Source organism: Schistocerca cancellata, chromosome 9 (genome assembly GCF_023864275.1).
Source record: "Schistocerca cancellata isolate TAMUIC-IGC-003103 chromosome 9, iqSchCanc2.1, whole genome shotgun sequence".
NCBI classification, from domain to species: domain Eukaryota; kingdom Metazoa; phylum Arthropoda; class Insecta; order Orthoptera; family Acrididae; genus Schistocerca; species Schistocerca cancellata.
Genome location: NC_064634.1, coordinates 345958544 through 345980996, shown reverse-complemented (window position 1 = coordinate 345980996; position 22453 = coordinate 345958544). Strand labels below are relative to the sequence as shown.

The 22453-nt window shown below is 44.2% G+C and overlaps 1 protein-coding gene across 3 annotated transcripts in view; it reads left to right on the top strand.

Annotated features, from left to right (window-relative positions):
• Positions 1–18553: 18553 nt before the first annotated feature.
• The window catches only part of LOC126101170 (glycoprotein-N-acetylgalactosamine 3-beta-galactosyltransferase 1-like), a 177540-nt gene continuing 173640 nt past the window's right edge, over positions 18554–22453 (top strand). For 2 of the 3 annotated variants that reach the window (XM_049911868.1, XM_049911867.1), the window contains exon 1: positions 18554–18654. In XM_049911868.1, the coding sequence (XP_049767825.1) occupies positions 18639–18654 (16 nt within the window). In that variant the 5' untranslated portion in view covers positions 18554–18638. The remainder of the gene's footprint in view (positions 18655–22453) is intronic. The other variant, XM_049911869.1, reaches the window with a different exon arrangement.

The following is a 22453-nucleotide window of genomic DNA, read 5'->3' as shown; positions in this document are numbered from 1 at the left end:
ACAATCAATTTTTTCATAGAATAGTTTCTTCAATATCGAATGGAAAAGACTGCTCAGTGAGAACGTGCGTAAAATCCAAAACAGCGGTTCTTAATTTTTTACGCGAAAAGTAGTTTTATTGAGAAACTAACTACAGAGACGATTTAGCTCTGCTTCATCTACATAAAACGTTAATTAAGTTGCTTAAAGGTAGAATACTTTCATCATGTGAAAAACAAATGGTGTCACGTTACTTCTACTGATGTCGAGTCGCGCACATACCACGCTTCAGCCAGAGATAACTGCTAAGCCACACGGAAAAGATAATTGCAGAGGGGAAAGAAACGATAAACGACTGAAAAACTCGCAGAGCTAACCGACAATTTAACTCCACAACCTATGGTTTTGTAGCGTGACACTCCACCATGAGCCACGCGAAAATTTATAATTATTTACACTATGTGATCAAAAGTATCCGGTCACATGGCTGAAAATGACTTACAAGTTCGTGGCGCCCTCCATCGGTAACGCTGGAATTCAATATGGTGTTGGCCCACCCATAGCCACTCTCGCAGGCATACGTTCAGTCAGGTGCTGGCAGGTTTCTTGGGGAATGGTAGCCCATTTTTCACATAGTGCTGCACTGAGGACAGGTATCGATTCTATCGGTGAGGTCTGGCACGAAGTCGACACTCCAAAACATCCCAAACGCGTTGTATACTATTCAGACCAGGACTCTGTGCAGGCCAGTCCATTACAGGGATGTTATTGTCGTGTAACCACTCCGCCACGGGTCGTGTATTATGGACAGGTGCTCGATCGTGTTGAAAGATGCAATTGCCATCCCCGAATTGCCCTTCAACAGTGGGCAGTGGGAAGCAAGAAGGCACTTAAAACATCAATGTAGGCCTGTGATGTGATAGTGCCACGCAAAACAACAAGGGGTGTAAGCCGCTTCCATGAAAAACACGACCACACCCATACCACCACCAGCTCCGAATTTTACGGTTAGCACTACACACGCTGGCAGATAACGTTCACCGGGCATTCGTCATACGCACACCAGCCATCGGATCGCCACATTGTGTACCGTGATTCGTCTCTCGACACAATGTTTTTCCACTGTTCAATCGTCCAATGTTTACGCTCCTTACACCAAGCGAGGCGTCGTTTGTCATTTACCGGCGTGGTTTGTGGGTTGTGAGCAGCCGCTCGACCATGAAATCCAAGTTTTCTCACCTCTCGCCTAACTGTCATAGTACCTGCAGTGGATGCAGTTGGGAATTCCTGTGTGATGATCTGGATAGATGTCTGCCTATTACACATTACGAACCTCTTCAATTGTCGGCGTTCTCTGTCAGTCAACACACGAGTTTGCCCTGTACGCTTTTGTGCTGTACGTGTCCCTTCACGTTTCCACTTCACTATCACATCGGAAACAATGGACCTAGAAATGTTAAGGAGTGTGGAAATCTCGCGCGCAGGCGTATGACACAAGTGACACCTAATCACCTGGCCACTTTCGAAGTCCGTGAGTTCCGCGGAGCGCCCCATTCTGCTCTCTCACGATGTCTAATAACTACTGAGGTCACTGACATGCGGTACCTGGCAGTAGGTGGCACCACAATGCACTTAATATGAAAAACGTATGTTTTTGGGGGTGTCCAGATACTTTTGATCACATAGTGTGTCACGTGCTGCCGTAAAACGACAAGTAAGTTTCTTATGGCCATGTGCTTGGAACTGACAAAGAATCTGTCAGTTAAATGGAGATAATAATTCAACTGACGTTACGTACATAGTGATTCAGCTGCCCCTAACGATGTGGTTTTATGTATTCGACACTATGTCTGTATCAGGAACGGTATTCATATAGGCGATAGCCACGTATTCGATATAACTTCGCTCTCAAAGCTTTGGGCAGTTGTTAGCACACGTAATCATACCGTATAAAATGCAAGCGAGGATTGGCCATGAGTTACACGGTGTTTTTGAGCCAATATGTACCTTTCTTCTGGCATATCTATCCAGTTGTCTCTGATCTCTCTTTGTGCAGTTGTCAATGTAGTTGTATAGATTCTGGATGTCTCTGTAAGTTTATTTCCGTTATAGTAGTTAATATTTTGTAAATCGTTCAGAAACGTTGCCTTATACAGTGTGTTTCACCATCAGAAACAACGAAAATGGGAAGCGCGGAAATAAAAACTTTCCGGTGTATAGCCCAATGAAAAGATTAATATATGACTTTCTGCATTGATGTACTGAAGTAGTTTCATAAGCAAAATTTGTGCAATAGGTCTAAGGTGTCTTCGTATACTTTACCAGTTATTCTGCGACGTTCTGACAATGTGTTTCACATCCCTATAGGTCGAACTGGCCGGTAACATTATTGTGTGACGGGTTGCATATATCGACTTCGCTCTATAAACTGCAATTCTAGACAGACGAAAAGTTAACCCAGGTAGTTTAGCAAGAGTTAGCTCAATTCTTCAGCATACACCCTGTCAATTTATGTCACATAGTCTATGGGTTGTGTCAAAAAAATCCTGGGTCTCGGGTTAGATCTTGACCATTGCTTAAATTCTGAATAAATATTATCATCAATGGCGGCCGAAGATTTCTAATATAAAGAATTACCCTCGTTCTGCCAATGGTATTGTCAAAATGTACGTAGTAGCGAATAGAGGTTCAGGGCATCTCTTGCCCTCGGAGTGTGTAACTGCCCCTAAAAGGCGGAAGAATCATCAAAGACCAACGACATGAAGATGTAAAAGGCAATAGAAACCACTGCTTTAAAGATTCATAAAATGAGGACGTGCAAAATGTAACTGAAAAATGTCACTATGATCCTTCCATTGTTAAAAGATTCAGGATTCGGATCTCCGAGAGGGGTCTATCAAGGGAGAAAGTGACCACGAGAAAAATATTGAATAACCATCGAAAAGTAGGCTTCCACGGCCGATATTGTCTTCATTAAAACTTCCGGGCTGATAGGCCGTGGTCGATGTATAAAATTCGCCCCTAACGTTTCGTTTCCGACTGCAAGAGACATCCTCCGAGGTAAAGCGGCGAACTGCAAAGAGATCCTGAAGAAGCGCTGATTATACAGCCAGTACAGAGGGCGCTAATCCATCACGTGGCGTCGGCTATGAGACTGTGTCTGGTAATGCCAACATTCTCGATTGAAAGTAATCGATCGTCACGCTCTCGGTGCAACGCTGACATCCAAATTTTACCCGGTTTAACACTTTCATCCTTTCTATTAAAATTATTACGGTGCGTATCAATCTCGATAACCTCTCTATGCATGCGCGCATAATAATGTGAGGTTTTAGATATTACGCTCGTCTCGCTGAATTTTATTTTATGAATATCTTCCTGGTAAGCATGTTCTACTACGGCCGATTTATCCGTGTGACCCAGTCGGCAATTCCTCTCGTGTTCAACACGGCGGGTGTTCACACTTCTCTTTGTGGTACCGATATAAACCTGTCCTCAACTACAAGGAATTTTATGTTCCTCGGTGTAGCCAAAGTGTGTCGTCTATCTTTTGCCGATCTTAAATATTCTTTATTTTCCTGGTGGGCCTGAAAATAGTTTCCATCCCATACTTGCTTAACACTTTCCCAATGCGATCTGTGACCTTACTAATGAACTGAAGTAAAATCTTGTCGTTGGCCGACTGTTGTTCGTCGTTGGTCTCTGCCTAGAGCGAATTGCTCGATTTATATCCGTGCTAGAATAGCCATTCTTCACGAAAGCTGACCGTAGATGTTCAATCTCATCTTTTAAATAAACAAGTTCAGAAACTTTGTGCGCCCTGTCTGCCAAGATTTTTATTAACCTCTTTTTTTGTCTAGAATGGTGGTTCGAATCTTTATGCAGATAACGATCAGTATGTGTGGCCTTTCTGTATACCTTGTAGCCCAACGTTCCGTCCCGTCGCTTAATCACAGTCACGTCCAGAAAATACAATTGCCCATTTCTCTCCATGTCCATAGTAAATTGAATTTTCGGATTAATGCTGTTTAGATGTGTCAGGAAGGCATCCATCTTCTCTGCTCCGTGTGTCCATACTATGGAAGTATGATCGACATAGCGATACCATGTGGCTGGTGTCTTACTGGCAGTCTGCCGGCCTTTGTGACCGAGCGGTTCTAGGCGCTTAAGTCAGAAACCGCGCGACTGCTACGGTCGCAGTTTCGAATCCTGCCTCGGGCATGGATGTGTGTGAGGTCCTTACGTCAGTTAGGTTTAAGTAGTAAGTTCTACAGGGACTTGTGATGACCTCAGATGTTAAGTCCCATAGTGCTGAGAGCCATATGAACCTTTATTTTTATTTTTACTGGCAGTCTGCAACGTCCGTTGTTCAAAAGTCTCCATAAACAAGTTAGCCACAGCAGGACTAAGAGGACTGCCCATAGCCACCCCTTCAATCTGTTCATAAAAGTCACTATTGCATTGAAAGTAGGTTGTGGTGAGGCAGTGTCAGAATAATGCCACAATATCGGTAGGAATCATGGTAAATAACGACACAGTATCAAAACGGACGAGGATATCATCCGGGCCCACGCTGATTTCCTTTAACTTGTCAATGAAATGAGCTGAATATTTAATATGACTGTCCGTCCTACCAACATAAGGTTGCAGCAATGAAGCAAGTTGTCTAGCTAACCCGTGGGTGGGTCCGCCAATAGCGATGACAATTGGCCTCAACGGAACCTCAGGTTTATGCACTTAGGGTAACCATAAAGTAGGTGGGTACGCTTCTGTTTTACAAAGCAGCTTCTTATCGTCGGAGGAGAATGAAGACGCTTTCACCAGTCGATTGGCCATTTTTAAAATCTTCATACTCCGATCCTTCTGAAGTCTTTTGTAATTGAAGGGAACCAAAATATCATTGATCTTTCCATGATAGTCCTCACTGTTCAATATGATGGTGGCATTACCCTTATCGGCATGAAGAACGATAATGTTTTTACCTGCGTTTATATCCCTCAGCTCCTTCCTTTGTGCCTGCGACAAATTACTGTTATATGTACGTAAAATCTTATCTGTTTCCATTCTAATTATATCAGCGGACTTCTGTGGAAGCTGACGGATACCTGTCTCAATATTTGCTACAATATCATCTGTGGGTATGTTTTGGGGCGTCTCAGCAAAATTGCCTCTTTTAGCTAGTACAGAAATTTATCCGAGAGTTTAATAACAGTTCGAGAATTGTCCTCAACCTCCCGAAATGTTCTTCTGTAAGTTAGCGAATTTCATCTTCTGTCTATTCCCTGATATTTCTGCACTAACTTCCATAGTTTTGAACGCTAGACCGTCTATCTTATTCTAGTCACCACATTGCATAGCATTGCTAATAACTAAGTGGAGATGAAAAAAAGATTACGGCTGGTTTCCGCCAGTGCTCGCCGCGTCTGATGAATCCTCTCCCGTAACAACGCAGATTCCATACTGTTGAAAATATGATGAGCCTGAGCCGAGCGAAACATCCTCTTCACCTTCAGAAATTTGGGAACCGGCGAAGGTCCCTGCAGAGTGAGAGGAAGGTGAGGGTACACAGTTGTTGTGCTTTCTTCTTGCGCATTCCTTCGAATCGGCGACCGATACTGACGATGCATTTGATCATACAGTGTAGGCTTTCACGGCCGGTATTGTCTTCACTTGAAACTTCCGGGTTGACAGGCCGTGGTCGATGTATAAAACTCTCCCCCGACGTTTCGTCTCCGACTGCGGGAGACGTCTTCCGAGGTAAAGCGGCGAACTACAAAGAGAACTCCTCTTAGTCCTGTGTGGCGAACTTGTTTATGGAGACTTTTGAACAACGGGCGATGCAGACTGCCAGTAAGAGACGAGCCAGATGGTATCGCTATGTCGATGACACTTTCGTAGTATGGACAGACAGAGCAGATGAGTTGGATATCTTCCTGGCACATCTAAACAGCATTAATCCGAAAATCCAATTCACTATGGAGACGGAAAGTAATGGGCAATTGAATTTTCTGGATGTGTCTGTGATTAAACCATGGGATGGAAAGTTGGGCCATAAGGTGTACAGAAAGGCCACACATACTGATCGTTATCTGCATAAAGATTCGAACCACCGCCCCAGACAAAAAAGAGGTGTAATAAAAACCTTAGTAGACAGAGCGCACAAAATATGTGAACCTGTTTATTTAAAAGATGAGACTGAACATCTACGGCCAACTTTCGTGAAGAATGGCTATTCTAGCACGGATATAGATCGAGCACTTCGCTCTAGGCAAAGAATCAGCAAAATTGCTATAAGCATTATGGGACTTATAAGCATTATGGGACTTACCATCTGAGATGATCAAGTCCCCTAGGCGTAAAACTACTTAAACCTAACTAACCGAAGGACGTCACACACACATCCATGCCCGAGGCAGGATTCGAACCTGCGACCGTAGCAGCAGCGCGGCTCCGGACTGAAGTGCCTAGAACCGCTCGGCCACAACGGCCGGCGAGAATCAGCAGCAACGACGAACAGCAGTCGTCCAACGGTAAGGTTTACTCCCGTTCATTAGTAAGGTCACAGATCGCATTGGGAAAGTGTTAAGCAAGTATGGAATGGAAACTATTTTCAGGCCCACCAGGAAAATAAAAGAATATTTTAAATCGGCAAAAGATGCACAACACCCTTTGGCTACACGGGGGGTAATAAAATTCCTTGTAGTTGTGGACAGGTTTATATCGGTATCACAAAGAGAAGAGTGAACACCCACCGTGTTGAACGCAAGAGGAATTGCCGCCTGGGTCACACGCATAAATCGACCGTAGCAGAACATACTTACCAGGAAAATATTCATAAAATAAAATTCAGCGAGACGAGAGACATACCTAAAACCTCGCATTATTTTGCGCGCATGTATAGGGAGGCTATTGAGATTGATAAACACCGTAATAGTTTTAACAGAAAAGACGAAAGTGTTAAACTGGATAAAATTTGGATGTCAGCGTTACACCGAAAGCGTGACGATCGATTACTTTCCATCGAGAATGTTAGCGTCACCAGAGACCTTCTCATAGCCGACGCCACGTGATTGAACAGTGGTGCCCTCTGTACTGCCTATATAATCAGCGCTTCCTCGAGTTCTCGCGCTCCTGCCGTCGCAGCGGAAGGAGCTCTCAGCCGGTGATGGCCGGTGCAACGGTAGCTATTGGGGTCTAGGCCTCGCTGACCGCTCTGCTCTACAGAGAGTTCCCTTTCGAAGCGCCAGTAGCCCTCGGTGGATCGGCGGAAGGTTGAGCTTGCTCCTTTCGTCGAAAAGCCGCGTAGCTCGCGGAGAAGCTCTATTGTCGCAAGAGTCACTGACTCACAGTAACTCGTAACTTCGGTTACAAACCTAACGAGACTCTCTCGTTCTGTGTTAGGGTTGATCAGTGCCAGGGGCCCGTTCACGTCGGACCACCCCGCGTACTGTAGACCACTTCTCTTCCCCCGCACCTCCTTTAGGTGCCGCGCCACTGCACTAACGGCGCACGCTAGGCCGTAGGGAATTCCCCCTCTTCTGTAGGACCTATCAGCCTTTTCTTTTCAGAAAAAGCATAATTGTCGTGCCTACCCACCAAATAAAGTTCCTGCAAACACCAAGATGGCAGATTCCACCGGTGTTTCCCCCGCCCTAACCCGCAGCAAGGCTGCAGCTAAAGAGGCGCGAGAGTCTGCTGTTCCCGCAGACGTTAGCGTCCCACTTGCCGCCGTCGAGGAGGTATTGGCAGACAAGGACCGGCAGATCGCTGCGCAAGCGCAGGAACTGCTGAGCCAGCGTCAACTGATAACCGACCTCTGCTGCCCAAGTGAGTCCCCCACGCGAACAAGTACACTGCACATAACGCTACATTCACCTGCGACTGGTGACTCATGCACCACTGTCCCACTGCGGCAGCTGGCTCCAACGGCGGAACCAACAGCTGCAGATGGGGACACAGAACAACACTACACTGGGCCCTGGCAGGTGGAGGGCCCACGACGCAAATAGAGAAACACCACGCAAACAAGCGAGCAACCACACTCGCAAGGTAGCCGAAAGGCGCTGCTACCTACACCAAAACCCTCACTTCCGGTTAGGAACACAAACACAACAACAAGCACGACCCGACCTGCGGTCAGCAACACCACACAAGTACCAACCGCAGCTACGCCCGCACAACAGAAGACTGGTTTTCCCCCAGTCGTTATACAGAACTACGGGGACCTCAGCGTCCTCAACACAACATTCGCGGAAAGGCACTCACCTTGCACGCTACACACAAAATACTCTGGGGATAGGGCCTCACTGTACGTATCAACCAACAATGAATACAAAGATCTCCTTATCTTCCTCAAAGAAAAGGGGATCGAACATTACACGTACAGGACCGCCGAAGAACGGACACAGCAGTACGTGGTAAAGGGAGTGGACCCCAGTACCCCAAACAACACAGTACAAGCGGCGCTCAACTTCCTTGGTTTCGACTGCAAAAGTGCTTCCAGGATGACAGGCTTCCGCTCCCACCACCGACTACCACACTACCTGGTCGAGATGGCCGACACGGCCGCCTCCCGCGGCCTTCTGCAGATGAAAAGCCTTCTGCGGATGGACGTAAGGGTAGAAATATACGAACCGCCACAGGTCCCACAACAATGTAACAACTGCCAGCGGTTCGGTCATTCGGCCCTCCGCTGTGGCCTGGCACCCCGTTGCCGCGTATGCGCTGGCAAACACGCATCCAACACATGTACACAAATACATGAAAACATACGCCGTTGCGCCAACTGTGGCCAAGGCCATGCGGCCAACTACATGGGCTGCGACGTATACAGGGAGGCGCAGAGGCGCAAAAACCAAAAATCGAAGCCACCCAACGTCATAACACGTCCAAGGCCCGCACCAAACCCTGTCAGGAACGGAGTGTCGTTCGCCATGGCTACACGCCCTGGAGGAGCGGAGCAGGCTGCGGAACCTCTGCGCCCAGCACACGCACCTAACTCAACCGCTGCGACAACAACACAGACGTCCCAGCCAACACACGACACTGCAACCACACCGGTACCAACACCAGCCCCCAAAAACAACACAACCCCACCCCCTGAAACCACTGCCTGCGAACCAACACATAACACACAAAAAAACGCACTCACACAAAGAACCCCAGAACCGAAAACCCAGAGAAGGCGTAGGCGAACACGAGGAAACAGGAGCGGGAACACGCGTGCACCACAACAAACTACCCAGCGCCAACAAAACAATGACACAGACACACAGTCAGCAAGCCAGCGACACCAGCACACACACTACTCCACCCCCCACCACATCTGACACAGAGGCACCTCAAAATGTTCCACACAACAACACAAGCGCCAGCCCACACATAACGCCAACACCCGCACCAGCGGCCGCCAACACCACAACCGAGCCACAGGCCGACACACACAACACCAAAACAACATTCGAGGGCATATTGGAAGCAATATTCCCCCATCACACGACCGCCCAGATCCTTAACAAGATCTGGACGACCGTCGCCACACTCTGCACACAGCTCATAACTGCTCAACACGGGCAGCACTGGGCTGCTATACAAACAGCGCTCACCACACTGACTACACCCATACATGGATAACACGCCACACCCCGTCCCCATCGCAAACAACCAGACACTGACACAGATCCTGTTCTGGAATGCAGACGGGATCAACAACAAAAGGGCGGAATTTGCCGCGCTCGTGGAGCGTAAGGGTATCCTTATCGCCCTGCTGAGCGAAACTAAGCTCAAACCACGCAACCAACTAAACTTCACCGGCTACTGCGTCTATCGTACCGACCGACCGGACGGCTCCGGTCATGGCGGAACAGCCATCATCATACACAAGGACATAGAACACACAAACATAGTGCTCCCTGAACTTGAAAAACTAGAGGCAACCGCCGTCAGGGTCAAGTTCAACGGAGCTTACACTACACTGGTGTCAGTATACAACAGCCCTAAAAACATTAAAACACGCGACATCAGCACAATACTCAACATATCACCGCTCGTAATAGCCGCTGGAGATCTTAACGCAAAACACCCGGACTGGAACTCACGAATACGAAACTCCAACGGCAAGAAACTATACGAACACGCACTAGAACGAAACTACATCACACTAGCGCCGACCGAACCGACGCACATTCCCTACCGGAGGGGACACAGGCCAGACGTGTTAGACATGGCCCTCATCAAGGGCATAACAACGACACTCAACGTTGCCGTTGAAAACGATCTGCCCTCAAATCACCAACCCGTTATACTGTACATGGAAGAAACACTGCAGCACATGGACCAACGTAGGATGTTAGACTACAGGCGCGCGAATTGGACCCAGTTCAAGGAAACGCTTGACAGTCGCATCCCACCCACCCACGCGATTAACGAGACAGCCCAAATTGACGAGGCAGTTGAAACCCTCACCGGCGCCGTCCAGGACGCAATAGCCGACACCATACCAATCCGTACGCCACAACAACACAGTGCTGCTCTGCCCCAGGAAATCCTGGGCCTAATCTCAATGAGGAACCGCCTCAGGAGACACTGGCAGCGTACCAGGCGCCAGCACTTCAAACGGCACATTAACAGGCTCCAGGGTATAATCCGGGAAAAAATACAAACATTCAGGACACAAGAGTGGGACCAGAAACTCGTAGGGCTGGACACCACGCGACCTGGCGTGTGGCAGCTAGCCCGACACTTCACCAAGGAGAAACTGTACACCCCCACGCTACAAGGGCCCGACGGACCAGCATATTCTGCGGAAGAAAAAGCGGAACTGATGGCCCTCACACTCGCAGCGTCATTCACACCGAACCTGGATCCCTCAGACCCAGCGTTCACACTTGATACGGACCAGGAGGTCACACGCATCCTGGCCCAACCGGCGCGCTACAACATCCGACAAGCTAGTACAGCAGAAGTCAAATGGGCCATCATGCATACCACCGCTAGGAAGGCCCCTGGTCACGATGGCATTCAGAACCGTGTTCTCCAGGAGTTCACGGACGAAGCTGTAGACTACCTAACACACATCACGAAGCACCAACACTTCCCCCCCTTTTGGAAGACGGCCAAAGTCCTAATGTTCAGGAAGCCGGGGAAAGGCCACTCCCTCCCACAAAATTACCGACCCATCAGTCTGCTGAGCGCGCTCAGCAAGATCGTTGAGAAGGTAATATTAAAACGACTCACCAGGCACTGCATCACAAACGACACCCTGAGGCCGGAGCAATTCGGTTTCAGGAATCACCACTCAACAACACAACAACTCCTCCGCGTAGTTGAATACATAACACACGGATACAACACAAGCAAGGCAACAGGGGCGGTGTTCCTGGACATCGAAAAGGCTTTCGATCGTCTATGTCACAACGGCCTAATACGCAAACTTAGCGACGCAGGGTTCCCCGACGGGCTCGTACGTCTCATACACTCATACCTCACGGACAGGAGCTTCAACACCGACGTGCAGGGCAAACAATCGGCACGACATGGTATACAGGCAGGAGTCCCCCAAGGAAGTATCCTGGGGCCCTTACTGTTTAACCTCTACATTAACGACCTCCCAGCTACACATAACACGACGGTAGCAATCTACGCGGATGATACCGCCATCCTTGCGCAAGATTGGAAGCCGTCTAACATTAACTCACGACTACAGACTGCACTCAGAACGGCGGTGCCTTGGCTGGTGAAATGGCGTGTTAGAGTAAACGTCGACAAGTGCGAGGCCGTTCTGTTCACTAGACGACCGAAGCAACTGCGCAAACATCAGCACTGCAACCCAATAACACTACACACACGCCCAATACGTTTCCGCGAGAAGGTCAAATACCTCGGTGTCTGGCTGGACAGGAAACTACTCTGGGGGGACCACATTCAACACGTGACCAACAAAGCTAACGCGAGCCTCAAACAACTCTACCCTATGCTTAACAGGCGTAGCACACTGAACAGGAGGGTGTCTAGGTCCATGTACATGACACTTATTAGACCCCTGATGACGTACGCAGCCCCTGTCTGGGGATACGCTGCGCCCACTCGCCTGCGCTGTCTGCAGCTCATACAGAACAAAGTACTCAAAATCATAAGCAACGCTCCGCGCTACACACGCATCGCGGACCTTCACCGGGAATACCGGCTAGATACTATCTTGCAGGTATTCCAAAAACTCTCCACGCGACTGTACAATAACACGAGACACTCGCGCAACCCGTTTATCCTTTCTCTGGGTAACTACGACCACAACCATAGATGGAAGCATAACAGACCAAAGACATTACTGGTTAGGAACTAAACATCTATGGTCCATAGAACGCTAACACGACAGTACTGGCGAGCCCCTGCAACACAGTTACTACTGGAAACCCAGATGTGCGACCAGCCGAAAAACAGGCAACCGCAGGGAAGCCGTGCTGTACACAGCACGCAAACCAGCCACACACACCCCCTACTCCGTCCGTGAGCCGATCTATGACCGATCGCCCACTAATCTACAACGACCTCGAACTGTTGAGGGACGCAGCAACTGCAGCAAGCGCCGCAACAAGCTCCAGCAACGACAAAGGTAACGATGCACGATACCTCGAACTAACATAACCGCACCTTGCATGCTCTGTCGCAGCTAGCAAGCCGCTACTGCCCTTACTACCCGTCCTACTGTCGCAGAGGTTTTTTTCCCTTGGCTCTTGCCTTGGCACTTTTTTTCCTCTGCCCTTACAACCGCTACCCTTCAATCGTTTTCGACCACTTCTATCTCCTGATGGACCATGTTAATGAGTAATCTTACTCAGACGCATGGATAACATCACAGCCCGCATCCTGTGACGCCTGATTAAAAAACTAACATGTTTACGGAGGTGACAGTAGAACTTTTGGTTTGGTCACCACGTTGGTGTGGGCGTGGAGGGGCCCCATCCTTTATAAAGAGTTCTCTTTGCAGTTCGCCGGTTTACCTCGGAGGATGTATCCTGCAGTCGGAGACGAAACGTCATGGGAGAATTTTATACATCGACCACGGCCTATCAGCCCGGAAGTTTTAAGTGAAGAACCATCAAAAAGCTAAACTTCTAAGAGTCGAGGCGTGGAATGTCATAAGCCTGAATGTTGTAGGGAAGGTAGAAATCTGAAAAAGGCAATGCAAAAGCTCAATCCAGATAAATTGTAGTGGGGTGGGTGAAGTTAAATGGAAAGAAGATAAATATTTCTGTTCAGGGTAATATCAACAGCAGAAGAATCGGCGTAACGCGAGTAGGATTCGTCATGAATAGCAAGGTAAGGCAGAGATTGAGTTACTCTGAACAGTTCATTGACAGGATTACTCTCATTAGAATCTATAGCAAGACCAAAACCAACATAAATTGTTAAAGTGTATAGGTCAACAGCACAATCAGAAGAGACAGAAATAGAGAATTGTGGTTGGTAGTAGGAACGAGGTCGTTTCGGTTAGAATTTGGGTTTGATAGTAGGAACGAGAAAAGGAAGAAAACCAGTTGGTTCTATGTAATTTTAACTAGTAATAGCGAATACCCTGTTCAAAAGACACAAGAGGGGTTGGTATTATTCGAAAGATTCCAGTGGCTTACATCGTGGTCGGACAGAGAAATCGGATATTGGATTGTAAGGCGTACCACCGAGCAGTTATAGACTCAGTTCACAATGTTGTGATGTTTAAGAATAGACTGAAATTTGGGAGAATCGTCCGAAAGAATCAGTGTGCAATGAAGGGCATAACGAAGAACTGAGGTGAGTTTGAAGTTATCTAGGCTGTAGATAACGCAATAACGATACTGCAATAGGCGGATCAGTGGGAGAGGAATGGACGTCTCTAAAACGGGCAATTAGAGAAATTATATAGACAAATATAGGTAGGCTAACAGGGAAAGTAATTGGGAAGAAACGTTGGCTAACAGAAGATATACTTCAGTTAATTGGCGTAAGAAGAAAGTACAAAAACTCAAGGAATACAGCAATATCAGTCAATTTGAAATGAAATAAACAGCAAGTGCAGGGAAGCCAAGACAAAATGGCTATAGGAAAAATCTGAAGGAGTTAAAAAAGGAATGATAGTCGGACGGACTGATTCAGTATATAGAAACTTCGGTTAAATTAACAGCAAAGACATCAACATTAAAAGTGCAATTGGAATTCCTCAGTTAAACGCAGAGGAGAGAGCTTTGAATGAGCTGTGATCAAGCAAGGCGGAAATCATCGATAACATGACTCCGGAATTTCTAAAATTTAAAAAAATTACAATTTATATTAAATTATCGGTTGACTGCGGGCAATGACAAGATAAAATACATAATTGATTATATACGACAAACTCTTCTAGAAAGAAATCTTATTCATGTAACTGATATTAACTTTCCTATTGATAAGAGAGGTACAAGATTTACTTCGGCAAACGACAAAATAATGGTTAAGAAACCAGCAGAGAACATTAGATGTTTTAGTTGTGCTACAAACTTTTCAGTGCTGGAACTGTCTCGTTTGCAGGTACTTCATGGTTTTCAGAATGAAACAATCCGTCGGATTTTTTAGAAAACTCGAAAACTCCCCAAACAATCTAAATGCATACCAATCATGGTGGGAATTACACATGCATTGCCTGACTGTTCCTTCGGGTCTTGGTAGAATATTTTACATTATGAATGAAAACGCATAATATTCTACAATACTTATTACTTATTTCACAAACCGTCGAAAACGATATATGAAATAAATAATAAATGTTCTAGAATTTTACACCAGTGTTGTGTGTGTTTTCATTTATAATTACACTTGCGCTTGCGTCAATGCAAAATGCTTGATGAAGAAACCAAGAGACTGATTCAGGCTGAGACTAAACATTAGTATGGGGTAATAGAAAGGCTGTTGTAATACAGTTCTTGGGGACGCAAGGGTTGGCATTCGACGAACAAGAGATATTGACTTTAAAGAAAATAACGGTAATTTGTTGAAATTAAAAGAACATGCTGCCATGCTTGATGTTTTGTGGAAAGAGCATTTGCGAAGAAGTTCTTATGAAGACAATGTTTATTATCTCACTAAGAGTTATATCAAATAAACTCATCACTCTGTTTAAAAAAATGGTTGCTGACAAACATGGATCTCATTCAGACTTTCAACTCTAGTCATTTATGTGATACCTTGACGTCAATAGCGTCAATTCTATTTTGAAATATCGTGCAAAGTTAAGGACTAAAAAAATTTTATTATAATGTTCTTATCCTAAGAGATAAATTGTCAGAACATGTACTGAAAAACTGTAGGAATTACACGTAATTTTACTAACATAATATTTATCTTTAGTGTCACATAAAAAGTGTTTTTTCCCTTTCAGATGCGTACACAACAATTTTTACGTGTTTGTCAGCTTTCAAATACTTTCATCGCAAATTTTCTAAAATTTAACTACTTGCTCCGTGAGTTTTCTTCACGTGTTGACATACCACTTACGCAGTTACACAGTGTCTCATATTTAAAATGTCAATATAAAATTAGAGGTCTTTTTGTGTTTATGTTCCATTTTTCCCTACGGAAAGAGAAATAATTTGCTAATCATAGAATTAAAAAGTTCCATTATTAAAATAAAAAATTACACGGGTTTTGTACTTTCATTCTTTCCACTCAGTTTAAGAGGTAACATATTTTTATTGACGCTGGAACAACACAGTAGATCTGGTAATTTCTGTTTTCACTAAAAGCTTTTAAACACCTCGGGTATTACCTTAAATGGAAATGAAATTTTTTTCTTTGAACATTTAACAGTTGAATAAGATCCAGATATTTAAAAGCTTTTAAACATCTCGGGTATTACCTTAAATGGAAATGAAATGTTTTTTCTTTGAACATTTAACAGTGGAATAAGATCCAGATATTTATTTCTATTATAGAGGAATCTCTACGCTGTAGTTATTTTGAAAGAAAAATCCACTCATTTTCACAATCACTAGATTTATTTTTAAAGGCCTTAACAAGAGCCCAAGGAAAGGAAAGTAATGTTGTATGGACTGATGTGTTGGGGGTTAGGGGATGGAGGAAGGTGACGTCGAGTAATATGTCGGTTGTGTGGAAAAATGTTGTCGGACAGACTCTAGTTAGGATAATACACAGAGTCATCTGTGTCATAGGATTTTTATGTAAATGTCATATTTTGATGCCACCAAGGCTTTCTTGACAATAGCATCGAATATGTCAATGTTTCTGTAATGGTGAGATACTGTATTGAGAAATTAAACGTTAAAGTCAACGGTAAAATGATAATGTCCTTCTAAAAATATAGCTGTTTAGATTTCAAAAGCTCATTTTCATTACGCACATGAAGAGCGCGAATGAGCTTCTGATCGCAGCGAACTCTCGCAAGCCTCGTTCATTTCGAAACCGCCAAAACGATTTGCCGAGCAGTTTCAACCACTATTAGGAACAACACTGTTCGTGATGTTCTGCTACAGAAAATGAACAGCTATTTTTAGCAACAGTGGCAGTTGGTCTCTATATCCCCAAAAATACTCACAAAAAAATAAAAAAATGGAAGGATCAGATTTGTAATTTGCAAACTGTAGGTTACTTTACAGAATATATTTCGTTTTTCACTAACGCCAAGTGAGTTGGATAGCCTACAGTATATCTTTTCAGGGTGCTACTACAATTCCTTTTTCATTCGTTAGTCGTAGAGTTTAGCTGCAAGTATTTACTACAATTTGTTTTGTAATCTCTATGCGCCTATAGAAATATGGTGAATAGGAGTACAGATGATTACCCTAACTCTTGTTATAAATTGTATGAGGGAAGATTAGATTGTATGAAATGACAAGTGACTTGAGTGTAGCTCTGTAATAAATATGTCCTAAACATTTAAATTAAAATGTCCACTTGACATTACAGTGTGCTATTCTGATTAGAAGTTAAAAAAAACCTTAAAATGCAGGTAGTTGTTTAAAATAAACTCACAATCCTCAGATGGAAAATAGTGTATCGCAAACATTACTGTGAACTTCCTGTCAGTTCTACATCAAAGGCTTCAAAATGCTAACCACTGCAAAGCGAAGGGTGTCAAAGCTTTTCTTTTTATATTTGTATTACTTCTTAATGTTTTGCTTTTGTTGATGTTCATCTTATATCCTCCTTTCAGGACACTGTCCATTCCATTCAACGGCTCTTCCAAGTCCTGTGCTGTCTCTGACAGAACAACAATGTCATCGGCGAACCTCAAAGTTTTTATTTCTTCTCGATGGATTTCAACACCTACTCCAAATTTTTCTTTTGTTTCCTTTACTGCTTGCTCAATATACAGATTGAATAACATCGGGGAGAGGCTACAACCCTGTCTCCCTCCCTTTCCAACCACCGCTTCCCTTTTATGCCCCTCGACTCTTCTAACTGCCATCTGGTTTCTGTACAAACTGTAAATAGCCTTTCGCTCCCTGTAATTAAGTCGGGTGATGCTGAGGGAATTAGGTTAGGAAATGAGACACTTAAAGTAGTAAAGGAGTTTTGCTATTTGGGGAGCAAAATAACTGATGATGGTCGAAGTAGAGAGGATATAGACTGGCAATGGCAAGGAAAGCGTTTCTGAAGAAGTGAAATTTGTTAACATCGAGTATAGATTTAAGTGTCAGGAAGTCGTTTCTGAAAGTATTTGTATGGAGTGTAGCCATGTATGGAAGTGAAACATGGACGATAAATAGTTTGGACAAGAATAGCTTTCGAAATGTGGTGCTACAGAAGAATGCTGAAGATTAGATGGGTAGATCACATAACTAATCCTCATTAGTTAGGTATTGAATAGAATTGGGGAGAAAAGAAATTTGTGGCACAACTTGGCTAAAAGAAGGGATCGTTGGTAGCACATGTTCTGAGGCAGCAAGGGATCTCCAATTTAGTATTGGAGGGCAGTGTGGAGAGTGAAAATCGTAGAGGGAGACCAAGAGATGAATACACTAAACAGATTCAGAGGGATGTAGGTTGCAGCAAGTACTGGGAGATGAAGAAGCTTGCACAAGATAGAGTAGCATAGAGAGCTGCATCAAACCAGTCTCAGGACTGAAGACCACAACAACAACACTTCTTAATGTACCGTTAAAAGTCAAGTCCGGTCTGAAATTCACTTCCCAGAGTTTTTCATGGTTCCTGAGTAACTATAATTTCTAAAGTTCTTGCTTGCGTTGGTAAAGCGAAACGAAACAGAACTACACAACCACGCTTAACAACCAAAGCGAGTCGCAGTTGGGCACCCAATTGCTACACATCGCATGCCAGCCCTCAGATTGTCTGGTATTTCATTGCGGTCAGTGATCTGCAGCCGATCACAACTATTTGCCCATACACGTGCGATCTATAGAGACAGCATCCCTGTGCGGCGCGTCGCGGTATCCGCTTGTTACATTGTTTGTGTACCGGCAAGGTGGCGCGCAGACGCTACCCCCCACCACTGCGCTTCCCCCCTCTCCGTGTCAAAAGCGTTGCAGAGGCGGTTATTGGCTGGGAAGCGCTCAAGGCCTCGCGTCACCGCGCCGCCTCAGTAAGCCAGCGGCTTTCGTAGAGGGAAGTGATATAACTTAACGTGCTAAGTGGCGGGCATTCCTCCAACAGAACTGTCATCGGCAACAGCTATGAGACTAGCTACAGGTCAGTACAACCGGCTCGGCGCCCTCTTTGTAAATCGTTACATTTACATAGCCGGCTTTCTTCCCTGACGCACACCAGGGCCCGGTCTTTACGCAATGTCTGTGTTCGTGGGCGCACTGACTACCGAAGCTGCCTTATGGGGGGTACGTTGTTGTTGTATTAAAACAACACTTAATCAGTCACAGTTTATCCGTTAAGTAGTTTATTGGCTCGGCCCATCATCTGACGGTTGCATAAACTACTCCATACCGTTATCTGAAGATGGGCTTAGAGCTGTAAATATTGTGGATAAATCGTTTATTCGACGAAATTGTGACTAGGTCCATAATTCTTACACTTCTTATATTTCTGTGTAGTAGTCAAGCTATCACGGATAAGGTTATATTTATTTCTACGTGTATATCTCCTGCTTTTAGTCTGGTTCACAGTTTTTGTCATTACAACGCAGTATGTATAGTGCGTATTACATATACCTAGAGAAGATGAAGAGACCGTTGATCCCAAACAGCAATAAGTCAGCTCCAGTTCCTATTGAACTCCGCTATTACGATAACGAGAAGGAATCGTTTTATGAAGTTGTGTAAAGACGAAAAATAAGAGCATTACCAGACACGGCGTTTATTGTTCCTGCAAGTACGTACTTTTCATTGGATTATAACATGTTTGTTTCTGTTGTCTACAGATCTTGCGTGCCTTCGCTATAGGACGTTAACGCCTGTAATTAGCAAACGGGAAGTTCGTTTAGATAATCCCGGAAACCCATACAGTAGCGAATTGTAGAAAGAGGTGAAAATAACAAACGGGTAGGTAAGGTGCAATTAAATAGATGAAAATTGATCTTGAAGTATTGCGATGAAATCACTCACACTAAAAATTCGTGATTGTTTTCACAGTATAGCTTTTTCGAGAGTTGTAAAACCCTTGGTAAGGAAAACACTTTTCTTTCCCTGATTGTCCGGTAAACATCACAGAAACGACGAGGGAAATCTTTTTTCATTCAATGTTCATCTTTGTATGCGTCATGACTATTACATAGCTCTTTATTAAATTCAAAAGGCTGTATTGTCAACCAAAGCAATAACCTGACAGTTAAGAAAAAAAATTGTGACAATGTTTTCCTCGAGTTACCAACGGAGCTCACTTCTCGCATAATGTGTCCTATAGTCAGAGCCGCAAAGACCAAATTTTAAGGGGTAAGAACTGATCAGGAATTAGTCTATGCCAAATTTCATGTCTTAGTCGAAAATATACGAGATAAATGTGTCGGTTTGCCGTGAAGATATAAAAGTGTGTGTAGCCGCAGAAGGTTATTGCTTTATCTATTAGGATAAGAACATTATAATTAAATTTTTTTAGTCCTTAACTTTGCACGATATTTCAAAATAGAATTGACGCTATTGACGTCAAGGTATCACATAAATGACTAAAGTTGAAAGTCTGAATGAGATCCATGTTAGTCAGCAACCATTTTTTTAAACAGAGTGATGAGTTTATTTGATATAACTCTTAGTGAGATAATAAACATTGTCTTCATAAGAACTTCTTCGCAAATGCTCTTTCAACAAAACATCAAGCATGGCAGCATGTTCTTTTAATTTCAACAAATTACCGTTATTTTCTTTAAAGTCAATATCTCTTGTTCGTCGAATGCCAACCCTTGTGTCCCCAAGAACTGTATTACAACAGCCTTTCTATTACCTCATACTAATGTTTAGTCTCAGCCTGAATCAGTCTCTTGGTTTCTTCATCAAGCATTTTGCATTGACGCAAGCGCAAGTGTAATTACAAATGAGATCTTGAGTTAAGGCTTCATTTGATGGAAATAGGCAGCGTTTCACATGACGTTCTCTTCATCCGGAATCGTTGCTCACTCGAAAGTAAAGTGAGTTGTGTACAAAAGTGATGACAGCTGAAAATCGCAGTAACAAACACCGATCCTCCGTGGGTCTTCCTGGATCTCGCCACGGGCCTCACTATAAACAATAGCATTGTCCGAGAAAAGCCTTGCAGGAGCTTGCCGTGTTTCACATACGCGGTTGTCTTCAGGAGTCATTTTCATTGTAGGAAATTGAAATGAAATGATCATATGGCGTTATTGGCCGGGAGACCCACTCCAGAAGTTTCGGCCGCTTGGTGCTAGTGTTTGGCGCCAATTCGGCGATTTGCGCGTCGTTGAAGACGATATGAAATAAGTTTCCGAGCGAAAGAAATTTGAGACCCGGCCGGAAATTGAACACATGGCCCAAGATTTTGAGGCAGCGATGATTACGACTTTCTTGTCTCTTTTGATTTGTTTGCCAGTGATTGTGCGGATGTCGCGTGACATCTTTTAAATTCTATCGATGAGAGCTTGTTACAAAAAAAAATTTGGCTAGTACGCTGGCTAGACCATGAGCTATGGACATTGCAGGGAACTGAAAATTCATCATTTGCCGTAACAGTATGTGCTCTAAATAAAGTATGCTAAATCACCCAAATCTGAAAACTGAAACGTTGTATCGTTTCTTAAACGAAGATACCTAGAAGTTTAGCTTTCCAACTCAGGCGTTGGCGTTACCAGCTGTCCCGAATGCAGCGGGGTATGCGGATTTTTGAGAAGTGGCATGACTCAAATACTTCAACTTTTGGATGTTGGTAACAATGGAAAATGTAACGCGTATTCACTTAAAAAAAAAGTGGAATACATGAATGATTTTGTGAACGCATTGATTGCAGTAATTAAGAATGCGGCGTGGCAGGAGCTCAAGATCAACCAGTGAACTAAGCAGCGATTTCCAAAGAGTGTATATCCAGCCGCAGGGGTCAGCTCTCACCTGCAAGGGATCTATGCCAACGAGAAAAAAAAAATGAAAGGGAGTGCATTAAATGCAGGTCACAACCAAAATTCAGAGTTCTTATCATGGGGCTGAAGTTTGCTCCTATGTATGTTACTGTTCGTCTCATCAGCTAAGAAGATGGAACAACTATTTTTTTCTCTCCTGCTCGTAACGTTCACCGATGTTATTTTTCTATCTCCGCTCCCTTTGCCGTCCGCAGAGGGCTGGAAAGAGCATCTGGCATTACCCCTAATGGGATAGGAACCGCTTCGTCACTCAAGAGATGTATTAATTTGCCACAACACACGGCACAACAATCACTTTGCAGCTTCTGCCAACTCGCAAGTAGGGAGGCCTCGTTCATCTCTTTGTAAACTGGCTATAATTATGAACCTTAGAAGTTACACGGAATCAATGTGATGATTGGTACCAAGACAAGTAAATTTTTGTATCAAATTTTCTTTTTGTATTTCCGCAGATTGCGTAGACTTGCCGATCATTAGTTTTGTTGAGAGGATTGATTTTGATTGCTATATCTTACAACTACTAAACAGCTCAATTTTTATGCTGTGTCTTGCCATATTTACCTGAACAGCTCAATTTTTGTCCACAGGTAGCTGGTTTTAAACATGAGCAAATCAAATCAAAAAATTAGATATTACAGCGCTATATATTTGAAGCTTGGCTGTATTCTCACTGTTAGATAAATGATTACCTATGTGCCTTTTATGAAATTAAGCAATGACGCTGGAGGGTCATCTGAGAAGGGTTTTTGATGTAGTTGCCACACCGCTTAAAAATGAACACGTAAACAAACAAATAACTGGAAATCACTGACTGCAGAGATTGAAGGTGAAACCTAACAAAAACGAAGCCAAGTATTGAAAATTTGCTAATAAAGCATCAGATTCATCCATCCCATGAAAAGCATTTACAAGATGTGTGAAAAAAAATGAGATTGGCAACGCTGTGTCCTACGTGTA